This window comes from Oncorhynchus nerka, linkage group LG12 (assembly GCF_034236695.1).
Source record: "Oncorhynchus nerka isolate Pitt River linkage group LG12, Oner_Uvic_2.0, whole genome shotgun sequence".
NCBI classification, from domain to species: Eukaryota; Metazoa; Chordata; class Actinopteri; order Salmoniformes; family Salmonidae; genus Oncorhynchus; species Oncorhynchus nerka.
This window is the reverse complement of record NC_088407.1, coordinates 28,652,274-28,667,044: the sequence shown is the minus strand read 5'-3', so window position 1 is coordinate 28,667,044 and position 14,771 is coordinate 28,652,274. Positions and strand designations below refer to the sequence as shown.

At 41.3% G+C, this 14,771-nt stretch overlaps 1 protein-coding gene across 6 annotated transcripts in view; it reads right to left on the bottom strand.

The window, feature by feature from the left end:
* The window catches only part of LOC115139077 (multiple PDZ domain protein-like), a 70,925-nt gene that overhangs the window by 35,081 nt on the left and 21,073 nt on the right, over window positions 1-14,771 (bottom strand). For 5 of the 6 annotated variants that reach the window (XM_065025462.1, XM_065025464.1, XM_065025465.1 and 2 more), the window contains exons 13-22: window positions 14,279-14,359; window positions 11,908-11,988; window positions 9,792-9,871; window positions 9,312-9,458; window positions 8,870-9,040; window positions 4,638-4,814; window positions 4,054-4,263; window positions 1,895-2,056; window positions 709-1,059; window positions 24-132 (exon numbers count right to left, since the gene is read on the bottom strand). In XM_065025462.1, coding sequence (XP_064881534.1) covers window positions 24-132; window positions 709-1,059; window positions 1,895-2,056; window positions 4,054-4,263; window positions 4,638-4,814; window positions 8,870-9,040; window positions 9,312-9,458; window positions 9,792-9,871; window positions 11,908-11,988; window positions 14,279-14,359 — 1,569 coding nt within the window. The remainder of the gene's footprint in view (window positions 1-23; window positions 133-708; window positions 1,060-1,894; window positions 2,057-4,053; window positions 4,264-4,637; window positions 4,815-8,869; window positions 9,041-9,311; window positions 9,459-9,791; window positions 9,872-11,907; window positions 11,989-14,278; window positions 14,360-14,771) is intronic. The other variant, XM_065025467.1, reaches the window with a different exon arrangement.

Here is a 14,771-nt window from a genome sequence, read left to right as displayed (position 1 = left end):
ATTGCCAAAGTATTAATACAAACCGAGACTGGAGTTGCCCTTGACAACAGTGATTGTCCTTTCAAAATGACTCCCAGTGGTTCTAATCTTGTCCCCTTCCTCTTTGGACTGCTTTACAGATGGCTCATCCCCCTTGAGAATGACGATTCAATAACAAGTATTCATTAATCACATTTCTTTATATTTTCTAATGGTACAAAATCCCAAAACAAATAATTGTGACAGAATGACATTGAGTTTAAATTATAAAATATTTTCTATGGAGGACGTTTTGGTACAAAATGTAAATAAAATAATTGTGACAGAATAAAATAGAGTTAATCTAAACTACCAGGGAGGTTACGTGGGAACGATTAATAAAGGCCAGGGAATCAAACATACAAGGTAAGGAAGGGATTTATCTTAATTTGTTTTCTGTTATGCCATTGCCTTCGGGCATTTAATACCTAGAAATTCAATTCTAGTAAAAAGTTGAATGTTTAAAACTGTTAGACAAAACATACTAGCCATTATTCTCGTAAATCCAATTAATTTCACATTGGCCTGTGAAGAGTTGTACTGCATTTCAACATTTGTTAAACATAACTTGTTGCATTTCAAGTTCCTGATGACCAATTTACACATGATTGTTTGATTATGAGGCACATTTAATGACATTTGATGGCAAACCGACAGATGGCACAGCTCTTTAGATGAAGGCTGGTTTACCTTCATTAAGCATTCCATCTCCCCTATGTCTGCAACGGCCATGGTGGGCTCCACCGGAAAACGAAGAGACTGCATTGGCTCCCCCAAATCATTCAAACCGGGCTCGGGGTCAGTGTACGGACTGCACGAGTTCGACAGATCCGACAGCTCCAATTGGGTTAATTGATGCGCGAGGTACTGATCGGAGATAGCTAGTGTGTTGTTGTCAATCATTAGGGTGTGACTTCCAATACTCCTGGGCAAGGGGAAAGCGATGGGCTTCTCCTCCGGGGAAAAGGGTTCAGTGTCGTCTGCGAGGCAGGACAACGTCACGAAGGGATGTTCGGTCAACAAGTCCAGACGAGCACTCCGCTATATAGGTAAAACAAACCAGACGAGCCAAAATGGAGGTTACACCTCGTTAGTTTCACAATCACCCAACTGGGGGGTTTTCGTCTACCTCGGTCGCCGTTCTGCACTCCTCGTAATGAGCCATTGAAAAGCCATCAGTGACAGATGGGGAATAGCGATAATTACAGATGATCCTGTTTTAGAGTGTGCGATGCACCAAATATCTCTTTATTATCATCCTAGATATATTTCATGAGGCCCGGACTGTGCTGCAATGAATCTCTTCAGCGATTCCTTAAGCATCTGAGATGGCAATATAAAACTTGGAAAAAGAAATCCCTGGGAGAGCAAACTATTTGGAAGAACTGTAACAAGCAGGAATGCTGAGAGCAGGACTGAAGCACGCAACAGACCATTTAATTCTAATAGGGTAGTCATATCTTGTTACGGTGCAGTGCAGTATATAGGTAGATACTAATCTAAAAAAACACTCAACCATTCATCCATAAGGAGTCTGGGGCCAGTACTCCAAGACAAAGCTCAACAACAAAAACAGGCAACATACAGTACATGCAAAGGGGTTAACAACAAAATAAACGTTGTATCACTTCAATATAGCCGCCCGTTTGAAGAAGGTAAACAACTATAGATAGAAGTACTGTGCTAACTTATTTTGATTACGTGAGGAGTTTTCTTAGTGAAAAAGGCAGCAGCTTGCAATTGCTCCAATGAAATTCAAATCAATCACATGACCATACCGATACTGCTTTTGCTTTGAAACAAGTTTTCTAAAATTGCTGAATGTAATGGCTTTAAAATTGACTTAGCTAGCCACAGTGCAAGTTTGTTGGCCTACCTTGGGTGTGGAGGACTGCAAGATCATCTGGTAGGACAGGTCAGCGCTGCAGGTGCTGCCATGGAGGGCAATCATGGATGCCTGGAAGGTGTCATCCTCCTCGCCAGAGAAGCGATGCGCCAACACCCTCTCGTCGGTCAGGTCTACCTCATTGGAGTCAATCTGCATTAAACAATGTCAATGTAGTGAATTGGATGGGGAATATGTCTCTCTATGCCATGGATGAGCTATCCAATCACAGAGAGCTGTGTGGGTGCCATCAGAGCCATTTCAAAAGGATACATTGTTTTTTGTTGCTCAAATTTGATTAGAGTTACGAATTAAATTCACTTCCCTTGATAGAATATTTTAAAGGACGCATTTTAGAAGTCACAATGGTTACCATGTGTCTAATTTTGATTGGTTGTTTTTTTCCCTTGTCCCTCAATTTCATTGATTTGTTTGACTTGTCCCCAACGGCAACTAACCAATGCAGGCTCTGCCCAGAAACGGTGGCCCTCTGCTGGCTCCTCCTCGCTCTCTTTAACCAGCAGAGCGTTGAATATAAAAGAACAGATTCTCGAGAATGACGACAGACTGCCCTCTTCATTGTATGGCTGTGGAGACAGGGCTGCAAATGGAAAATATCCGGAAATTCTCAGAAACACATAGGAAATTCCAATCATTGTCTACAAATTCCAAGCCAAATTTGAATGGAGTTGTTAAAAAATTTAGTTGAGGTTGTCAATAGCGAAAGGAGTGTGAGTTTTATTGGTTTGATTTGGTCTCCATGGTTTGGTCTCTACTTTTGTAATAGTTTGGTGACAAGTTGTACTTGGTTATTTGATTTCCAAAGGACTTCAAAAGAGATAATTTCTTGGAGTTTGCCACAGATTGCTTTAAATGGGCCGTTTAATCTTGATTGTATCTAGCGCAATGCCCGGCGAGCGAGAGATATAGAGAAAAGAGGGAAAGATTGGAGAAGCTATTAGAGGCTTATACCAGTCAAACTCAATTTTGAGAAGCAATACAACAAAAATACCACCACCCCTCCTCCCTCAAAAACAAATACACATTCCAGGAGCTGCAGGAAAGCTCGATAACTCCAGAGGCTTCACAAAAACAATGTAATCCACTGGACATGCAACAACCTTGACATCAGAGCCAGAACTTACTATATGTTCTCATCATAATCTAATGGCAAGCCCAATAGAGAAATATAACTCTGAAGCTGAAAGAATGCAACCAATTTTCACAGAAAGACTAGACAAGCAATCCCTCAGGTGGTGAATATGTTTGTGGGAAAACCCTTATTTTGACAGCTGCCTCAATGCATTTATGTACACGGACTCCAAGGTGGCTCAAAATGCAATAATAAAGCAATATAACACAAAAGGCAGAGATATTTGTGCTGCCCTATGCTGTTGCCAGGGAGCTTAGAGGTGAGTATGTCAGCATTAGCATGTAGCCTAACTCTACTGTCTCAGCATGAAAAATTCAAGACATCTGTAAGATGAGCCCTCATTATTGGGTGGCCACACACTGGAGAGAAAACGCACACAAATGCTGAGCGCCCACACACACACAAACGCTCATATACAGTGAGCTCCAAAAGTATTGGGACAGTGACATGTTTTGTTGTTGTGACTCTGTACTCCAGCACTTTGGATTTGAAATGATACAATGACTACGAGGTTAAAGTGCAGACTGTCAACTTTAATTGGAGGGTATTTTCATTAATATCAGATGAACGGTTTAGAAATGACTGCACTTTGTGTACATGTTCCCCCCATTTTAGGGGACCAAAAGTATTGGGACTAATTCACTTGTGTGTATTAAAGTAGTCAAAATGTTTAGTATTTGGTCCCACATTCCTGGCAAGCAATAATGACTTTCGGTCCCCTAAAATGAAGGGACTATGTCCAAAAAGTGATGTAATTTTAAACGGTTCACATGATATGGATGAAAATACACAAAAATTTAATCTGACAGTCTGCACTTTGACCTCGTAGTCATTGCATCATTTCAAATCCAAAGTGCTGGAGTACATAGCCAAAACAAGAACGGTCACTGTCCCAATACTTCTGGAGCTCACTGTACATATAAAACACGGACGCACGCACACACACACACCTCACTAGTCTCTCCATAGGACAGACCTCACAATAGGGTTTCCTTACAGGTAGTGGTTTGGCCACCCCAATGTGGACCGTGCCGATGTTAGCCCCCTTCAATGCCTGGACAGCGTCCTCCAGACTGGCGTTGTCCAGGTTGGTGCTGTTGACGAACATGAGCCGGTCACCTGGCAATAGCCTGCCATCCTGTTCTGCCACTCCTTCAGACACCAGAGAGCGAATCACAATCACCGTCTTGGCAGGATCCATTGGGTCCTACGACAAGATCTGTGTCAGTGATGTCAATGGATGCACTCAACAGATAATCCATTATACCAACAAGGACGAAAATGTAGCATTCACTTTTATTTGGAGGATTTGTTTATTCTGAATGTTCTGTAAATCACAAGTTATTACTTTGAACAAAAACAAGAGGAAGCAACTTAGTTTCAATCTACATGGGAAAAAAACAGCGCACTGCAGTATATTTAGTCACTTGTGTTATTTGTTGAACTTCATTTCCAGGTGGGCAACGGCCCTAAAGCTCACGTGACCACTTCCTCCCAAAGTAAGAAGACAGGAACAACCCACAACAAAAGCGTATCATTCCTATGATAATCATTCCCATAATTCCAAATCAGAAATCTCACCTGGTAGTCCAAGATGCTGAATCCCAGTCCGCTCGCACCCTTCTCCAGCTCAATGTCCTGTATCTCCGTCTCCCACATGGCCAAAGGAGCTCCGAGTGTCTCATCCGTTACATTTTCCCTCGTCGCCACCCCCTCGGAACCTTCGAAAACCAGGAAACTGTCGAGGTCTCCCTGTATCTGCAGAGATAAACCCTCAATATCATCCCAGTGCACGCATTCCTCACCAACTCTGAGCCCATAGGCTGCTGGTATTCCACGAGTACCTTTTCATAAGATCTTTGGCAGCACATTAAAGGGAATCTTTGGATGCTAAGCAGAAGTGCTGTATGTTTTATTGTTTTTCCCTGAACTGAGGCATCTGATGAGCTGAGGAGAATTCGAAAATTAAAATGCAGGTTTCCTTTGTGTCCCTGGCTACTATTGCCTTATCTCATGTATTGTCACAGTACCGGAGGTATTACTTTACATGGATTGGTGTTAATAAAGAGTCAGCGTCCTTCCTAATCCTAAATCTTAATCCGTCATCATTGCCAATCTGGAGGCCCGGCAGAGCATTGGACAGACTGTGTTAAACTAATGGATGAGGGTAGAGGAGTGAAGTAGGAGGACTTACTGATGTTGATTCCCAAACAGCCATTCAATAACAAGGGGTGGGGGAAAACAGTGTTTACTGTATGCTACTGTATGTCCAACACCGACCATTTTGTGAAGGACTTTCTGGCTTTACCTTCAGTTTTCAAATCACTTCCTAAACAATTCACTTGCTCAAATGAACAAAGTATATGACTGAATTGAAATCTGCATTGACCCCAAACATGCATTGACCCCAAACATGCATGTTATATTGCATTATGTTTAGGCTAGTAAGCATTGACTCTGCTATGACAGTTACTGGAACACTGACAGTTTAAAAAAATACAGTATGTAATAATGGTAATGTCAACAGTATCTAAAATAAAGAAAACATAAACAAAGAAAACACTTGAGTAAATGAGGGATAGAAAGTATATTTAAAGCAGGTGCTTCCACACAAGTGTGGTTCCTGATTTAATTGAGTAATTAAAACATCCCATTAGGATCAGGATCATATATACAAATGCCCAGTTGCCCATTATTTTGGCTACCACGGCTAGAAGAAGAGATCTCAATGACTTTGAAAGAATGGTCTCAAAGCTGCATAGGGGGTTTAAAGTGTCAAATGAAATTGTATGTGTCACATGCGCCAAATACAACAGGTATAGTATACCTTACAGTGAAATGCTTACTTACAAGCTATTAACCAACAATGCAGTTTTAAGAAAAATAAGTGCTAAGAAAGTATTTACACAAATAAATTGAACGTAGAAAATAAATATACAAAAAATAAATAATTAAAGAGCAACAATAACATGACAGTAGCGAGGCTATATACAGGGGGTGCCGGTACAGAGTCAATGTGCGGGGGGCAAAGGTTAGTCGAGGTAATTGAGGTAATATTTTAATTTTTTTATTTCACCTTTATTTAACCAGGTAGGCTAGTTGAGAACAAGTTCTCATTTGCAACTGCGACCTGGCAAAGATAAAGCATAGCAGTGTGAACAGACAACACAGAGTTACACATGGAGTAAACAATTAACATGGAGGTAGAAGTAAAGTGACTGTGCATAGATAATAAACAAAGAGGAGCAGCAGCGTGAAAATGCGGCTCGGGGTGAATGCAAATAGTCCGGGTAGCCATTTGATTCCCTTTTCAGGAGTCATATGGCTTTTCAGGAGTCAAAGAAGCTGTTAAGAAGCATTTTGGCCCTAGACTTGGCACTCCGGTACTGCTTGCTGTGCGGTAGCAGAGAGAACGGTCCATGACTAGGGTGGCTGGGGTAGACATTTTTAGGGCTACTAACAATTGGATACCACTGACACCGCCTGATATAGAGGTCCTGGATGGCAGGAAGCTTGGCCCCAGTGATGTACTGGGCCGTACGCACTACCCTCTGTATTGCCTTGCGGTCCAAGGCAGAGCAGTTGCCATACCAGGCGGTGATGCAACGAGTCAGGATGCTCTCGATGGTGCAGCTGTATAACTTTTTAAGGATCTGACGACCCATGCCAAATCTTTTCAGTCTCCTGAGGAGGAATAGGCATTGTCGTGCCCTGTTCACGACTGTCTTGAACAGCAAGGAACTTGGACACTATATAATGAAACGCGTTGCCATGAATTTGTTTTGGATTCGCTTTGTCTTGTGGGGTATGTACAGTTTTTCACCATTCCTGGCATTTAATCCTAGTAAAAAATCCCTGTCTTCGGTCAGCTAGGATCACCAATTTATTTTAAGAATGTGAAATGACAGAATAATAGTAGAGAGAAAGATTTCAGCTTTTATTTCTTTCATCACATTCCCAGTGGGTCAGAAGTTTACATACACTCAATTAGTATTTGGTAGCATTGCCTTTAAATTGTTTAACTTGGGTCATTCGTTTCGGGTAGCCTTCCACCAGCTTCCCACAATAAGTTGGGTGAATGTCTTGAGATGTTGCTTCAATATATCCACATAATTTTACTTCCTCATGCTGCCACCCCCGTGCTTCACGGTTGGGATGGTGTTCTTTGGCATGCAAGCCTCCCCTTTTTCTTCCAAACATAACGATGATCATTATGGCCCAAACAATTCTATTTTTGTTTCATCAGACCAGAGGACATTTCTCCTAAAAGTACGATCTTTGTCCCCATGTGCAGTTGTAAACCGTAGTCTGGCTTTTTTATGGTGGTTTTGGAGCAGTGGCTTCCTCCTTGCCGAGCGGCCTTTCAGGTTATGTCGATATAGGACTATGGATAAAGATATTTCGTACCGGTTTCCTCCAGCATCTTCACAAGGTCCTTTACTGTTGTTCTGGGATTGATTTGCACTTTTCGCATCAAAGTATGTTCATCTCTAGGAGACAGAACGCATCTCCTTCCTGAGTGGTATGCGACTGCGTGGTCCCATGGTGTTTATACTTGCGTACTATTGTTTGTACAGATGAATGTGGTACCTTCAGGCGTTTGGAAATTGTGCCCAAGGATGAACCAAACTTGTGGAGGTCTACAATCATTTTTTCGGAGGTCTTGGTTAATTTCCCCATGATGTCAAGCAAAGAGGCACTGAGTTTGAAGGTAGACCTTGAAATACATCCACAGGTACACCTCCAATTGACTCAAATGATGTCAATTAGCCTATCAGAAGCTTCTAAAGCTATGACATCATTTTCTGGAATTTTCCAAGCTTAAAGGCACAGTCAACTTAGTGTATGCAAACTTCTGACCCACTGGAATTGTGATACTGTGAATTATAAGTGAAATAATCTGTCTGTAAACAATTGTTGGAAAAATTACTTTTGTCATGCACAAAGTAGATGTCCTAACCGACTTGCCAAAACGATAGTTTTGTTGAGAGGTTGAAAAACAAGTTTCAAATGACTCCAACCTAAGTGTATGTACATTTCCGACTTCAACTGTATGGGTGTCTGAGCTGTAGGTTATTTGATTATGCAAACAATCTGGAATTGTCTGCAGTTAATCTCTCGTCAACACTCAACCAGGAAAGACTGCCATGTATGTTGTTATTGTTAGTTCTGTATGTGCAGTTAAGGGGAAAGCTGCACTTTACTATATTACTGGACAGTAATCAAGATGGGACAAGACCAGAGCCTGAATAACTCGTACAGTAAAGTAAAATGACTTGACCATGATAATTGACCATTCAATGTTATACCTAGGAGTGTAGCTTCCTCAACTTGCTCAATGGTCACACCCTTTATGCACAACTCCAGTTGAGGTTTAGGTCTTAGAGAAAGTTTTGAACCATATACAATGCTTTTAGTTTTAGATGTAATTAAGACCAGTTTGCTATTAATGACCCATTCTGATACTGACCATAACTTCCTATTTAGAAGGTCAGTGAGAGCTCACTCCCTTTGGGTGCTGTCATGTAGAGTGTGGAATCATAAGCATACATATTAATTCCAGCTTCATGTAAGACCAGTGGCAAATTATTTGTAAAAATATAAAAGAGTGAAAGGCCCAAGGCAACTGCCCTGAGGGACATCACACTGTACATATCTGATGTTAGAAAAGCTTCCATTGAAGAACACTCTCTGGGTTCTACCGGATAAATAACTCTCCAACCATGCGATGGCAAATAATGTAAATCCATAGCAGGTGAGTTTTTTCACAAACAAGTTATGATCAAGAACATCAAAGCAGAGTGGGGAAGTACCTTCATTATAGGTTCAGTAGCAAATTCATCCAACCCCGGTTGGCCAGAATCCCTGTCACTCTTCAGGAGAGGGGAGGGCCTACAGCAGGCCATGTAGACACAGACAGGCAGCTCCTTCAGAATGCTCACCACTTCCTTGTGGGTCTCACCAATCAGGGATATTCCATTAACCTGAGAGGGGTGGGCACACACATCCAATGGTCAACACTTATGTTGAGTCACTCATGCCAGGATTCAATCCGATTAAAGGTTATAGGGCATTGCTGTTTTTAAAGGCAGTGTTCCCACGCTCGCAGAGATCCTATTCACGGTAAACTCTACATATATCCAAAGAATTTAGGCACTTTCAAATTTGATATCAGTGGTTGAAGAATTTGTCCACTAAGTAAGTTCCAGGCTAACGGTTGTTCATCATGTTCTCACTATAGGCGGTGTCCCTTACTTCGAGCAGTTCGTCCCCACTGTAGAGTTTCCCACAGCGTCCCACTGGCCCCTCCGGCAGGACGGAGCGGATGTAGTGGTGCCCGCTGTTGGCATCCAGACTGATTCCCAGACCACTGCTCTCACTGAACTTCTCCACTTGGGCAACCTGTCATGGGCACAACAGGTGGGCACAACTCAGTTGGCACAAAAATACTATGAAGCTTTTTCATAGTAAAAAAAAAAAAGATGCCTTGGCACATCTTATGAAATTGTCCTATAATGATCAACATTCAATTTACCTAGTGTGGCAATATAGTAGTTTTTTTTTAACAAACAATATTTTTTATTTACAACACATACAATAATGTTTTTATTCTGCAACCAGTGCTTTTCCATGTATACAATTGCAATATAATGTGTAAAACAGGAAAAAGTACAACCATGTATCATTTAGTAGAGACAGGCTATGTTTGGGTGGATGTTACTTCTGTTAACTCACCACTACTTCCTTGCTGGGGCCGAGAGTCTCCTGCCACTTCTTCTTCAGCTCTAACTCCTCATCCTCTGTTAGCTTTGCTTCTTAAAAACATCAACATACCATACAATGAGTGTAAAAAACATTAGGAACACTAGCTCTTTCCAGTACAGACTGACCAGGTGAATCCAGGTGAAACCTTTGATCCCTTATTGATGTCACCTGTTAAATCCACTTCAATCAGTGTAGATGAAGGGAAGGAGAGCGGTTAAATGAGTATTTTTAAGCATTGATACAATTCAGATGTACCCTACCGTTCAAAGGTTTGGGGTCACTTAGAAATATCCTTGTATTTGAAAGTGGGAGGCCCCGGTGCACAACTGAGCAAGAGGACAAGTACATTAGAGTATCTAGTTTGAGAAACAGATGACTCCAAAGTACTCAACTGGCAGCTTCATTACATAGTACCTGCAAAACACCAGTCTCAATGTCAACTGTGAAGAGGCGACTCCGGGATGCTGGCCTTCTAGGCAGAGTTGCAAAGAATAAGCCATATCTCAGACTGGTCAATAAAAATAAAAGATTAAGATGGGCAAAAGAACACTGACTCTGGACAGAGGAACTCTGCCTAGAAGGCCAGCATCCCAGAGTCATCTCTTCAATGTTGACTTTGAGACTGGTGTTTTGCGGGTACTATTTAATGAAGCTGCCAGTTGAGAAATTGCGAGGCGTCTGTTTCTCAAACTAGACACTAATGTACTTGTCCACTTGCTCAGTTGTGCACCGGGGCCTCCCACACCTCTTTCTATTCTGGTTAAAGCCAGTTTGCGCTGTTCTGTGAAGGGAGTAGTACACAGGGTTGTGCGAGATCTTCAGTTTCTTGGAAATTTCTCGCATGGAATAGCCTTCATTTCTCAGAACAATAGACTGACGAGTTTCAGAAGAAAGGTCTTTGTTTCTGGCCATTTTGAGCCTGTAATCGAACCCACAAATGCTGATGCTCCAAATACTCAACTAGTCTAAAGAAGGCCAGTTGTATTGCTTCTTTAATCAGACAACAGTTTTCAGCTGTGCTAACATATTTGCAAAAGGGTTTTCTAATGATCAATTAGCATTTTAAAATGATAAACTTAGATTAGCTAACACAACGTGCCATACGAACACAGGAGTGATGGTTTCTGATAATGGGCCTCTGTACATCTATGTAGATATTCCATTAAAAATAAAGCAGCCATTTCCAGTTACAATAGTCAATTCCAACATGAACAATGTCTACACTGTATTTCTGATCAATTTGATGTCATTTCAAAAACAAGGACAATTCTAAGTGACCCCAAACTTTTGTACAGTAGTGTATGTGTTCCTTTCAGAGGGTGAATGGGCAAGATAAAAGATTTCGCAAGATAAAAGATTTCCAGCCAACTTGACACAACTGTGGGAAGCATTGGAGTCAAGGTGTCAAAAGCTTTCCCTGTGGAAAGTTTGACACCTTGTTGGCCATGCCCTGATGAATTTATGCTATTCTGAGGGCAAAAGGGAGTGCAACTCAATATTAGGAAGGTGTTCCTAATGTTTTGTACACTCAGTGTAGACTTAAATAGAATGACGTATAAAGTACATTCAACCAACTACTATGTCCCATCTGATTGATTCAGACTCAATGAGTCACAGCGGTAGGCTACAGTTAGACAACTCCAAACGCACTACTTGATAGAGTTTAGGCGTTACTTTAAGAACCACTTCAAAGGATCTTTCATTTACCCTTTAATGTGAAGAAAATCTGTATATATATATATATATTATGGAGAAAACATACAGATCCTTATGTTCTACATGCACATTATATTTGAAATGTGTGGTAACACTTCATTTGGATAGTCCATCTGTAGATGCTCAACAAACTATCAACAGGCGATCAAACCCGCGTCAACAACATTTTTGCTGAATTACAACCGGGGAAACGTCTATAGACATGCATTAATAGTTTGTTGAGCATCTACAGATGCATTGGTTCAATTCTTTTGAAATGCACAGTAGCCTAAAACCAGTCCTCACAACAATAGCATACTTTAAACAGATTCCAATCCATTAGCTATACTTAGTAAAGGACCCCAGATAACAGGGGAGTGGATTCACTTACCGTCTCTGGTCTTCTCAGTTAACTGATCCTTCACATTGGTGACATCAGATTCCTCACTCAACGCCTGGTACTGTTTCTTACCTGCACCAGGGTACACAATATATACACATCAATACACACATACACACTTGCACACACTTGCAGAGCTCTTGGTTAAGTCATCTTGCTCCCAGCCCGAACATGGTGGTTATGATGGCATGGGTTGTGCATCGTGTCTTGTATGGTAAAGACACAAACACAGAGGTCTGCTTTAGTTAGTCCTGGTTCCAGCTCCGAACACTGGCTATGTCGTCACGGGTTGTGTTATTATGGGTAGTGTGTGTGAGTGTGCGCAAGTTTGTGTGTGTGTGAGCATGCACATGTGTGTTTGTACTTTTAGATTTATGTGTATTGTTGTGTTATTTCACTACACCCGCAATAACATCTGCTAAATATGTGTATGCGACCAATAAAATGTGACTTGATTTTGCCGTGCATTTTCCTACGCGTATGTTTACTGGGGTTCGTATGAGGCTGGCCCAATTACAGGTTAAAGGAGTTCAGGGTTTCCTAAAGCAGGGCGGAGCGCACAGCCTTCTAAAACTGGAGCTGTGGTTGTGGTGAGAAGATACAAGTAGAGAGAAGCTTCACCATCCTTACGTAGATGGAGGCCATTAAAGTTAGGGCAATGTTTTGGTTATGTGTACTGTCCTCAAGTAGGCATAGCCCTGCAGCGTCACCAGGGATGTGATCACGGGGTGTATGTTTCAAGCTTCTCAGAATAGCAGTACTGATCTAAAATCAGTTCCCCTGTCCAGAGTCTGTGTTCTTTTGCCCATCTTAATCTTTTATTTTTATTGACCAGTCTGAGATATGGCTTTTTCTTTGCAACTCTGCCTAGAAGGCCAGCATCCCAGAGTCTCCTCTTCAAAGATGACGTTGAGACTGGTGTTTTGCAGGTACTATTTAATGAAGCTGCCAGTTGAGGACTTGTGAGGTGTCGGTTTCTCAAACTAGACACTAATGTACTTGTCCTCTTGCTCAGTTGTGCACCGGGGCCTCCCACTCCTCTTTCTATTCTGGTTAAAGCCAGTTTGCACTGTTCTGTGGAGGGAGTAGTACACAGCGTTGTACGAGATCTTCAGTTTCTTGGCAATTTCTCGCATGGAATAGCCTTCATTTCTCAGAACAATAGACTGACGAGTTTCAGAAGAAAGGTCTTTGTTTCTTGCCATTTTGAGCCTGTAATCGAACCCACAAATGCTGATGCTCCAGATACTCAACTAGTCTAAAGAAGGGCAGTTTTATTGCTTCTTTAATCAGACAACAGTTTTCAGCTGTGCTAACATATTTGCAAAAGGGTTTTCTAATGATCAATTAGCCTTTTAAAATGATAAACTTGGATTAGCTAACACAACGTGCCATACGAACACAGGAGTGATGGTTTCTGATAATGGGCCTCTGTACATCTATGTAGATATTCCATTAAAAATAAAGCAGCCATTTCCAGTTACAATAGTCAATTCCAACATTAACAATGTCTACACTGTATTTCTGATCAATTTGATGTTATTTCAAAAACAAGGACAATTCTAAGTGACCCCAAACTTTTGTACAGTAGTGTATGTGTTCCTTTCAGAGGGTGAATGGGCAAGATAAAAGATTTCCAGCGAACTTGACACAACTGTGGGAAGCATTGGAGTCAAGGTGTCAAAAGCTTTCCCTGTGGAAAGTTTGACACCTTGTTGGCCATGCCCTGATGAATTGATGCTATTCTGAGGGCAAAAGGGAGTGCAACTCAATATTAGGAAGGTGTTCCTAATGTTTTGTGCACTCAGTGTAGACTTAAATAGAATGATGTATAAAGTACATTCAACCAACTAATATGTCCTATCTGATTGATTCAGACTCAATGAGTCACAGCGGTAGGCTACAGTTAGACAACTCCAAACGCACTACTTGATAGAGTTTAGGCGTTACTTTAAGAACCACTTCAAAGGATCTTTCATTTACCCTTTAATGTGAAGAAAATCTGTATATATATATATATATTATGGAGAAAACATACAGATCCTTATGTTCTACATGCACATTATATTTGAAATGTGTGGTAACACTTCATTTGGATAGTCCATCTGTAGATGCTCAACAAACTATCAACAGGCGATCAAACCCGCGTCAACAACATTTTTGCTGAATTACAACCGGGGAAACGTCTATAGACATGCATTAATAGTTTGTTGAGCATCTACAGATGCATTGGTTCAATTCTTTTGAAATGCACAGTAGCCTAAAACCAGTCCTCACAACAATAGCATACTTTAAACAGATTCCAATCCATTAGCTATACTTAGTAAAGGACCCCAGATAACAGGGGAGTGGATTCACTTACCGTCTCTGGTCTTCTCAGTTAACTGATCCTTCACATTGGTGACATCAGATTCCTCACTCAATGCCTGGTACTGTTTCTTACCTGCACCAGGGTACACAATATATACACATCAATACACACATACACACTTGCACACACTTGCAGAGCTCTTGGTTAAGTCATCTTGCTCCCAGCCCGAACATGGTGGTTATGATGGCATGGGTTGTGCATCGTGTCTTGTATGGTAAAGACACAAACACAGAGGTCTGCTTTAGTTAGTCCTGGTTCCAGCTCCGAACACTGGCTATGTCGTCACGGGTTGTGTTATTATGGGTAGTGTGTGTGAGTGTGCGCAAGTGTGTGTGTGTGTGAGCATGCACATGTGTGTTTGTACTTTTAGATTTATGTGTATTGTTGTGTTATTTCACTACACCCGCAATAACATCTGCTAAATATGTGTATGCGACCAATAAAATGTGACTTGATTTTGCCATGCATTTTCCTACGCGTATGT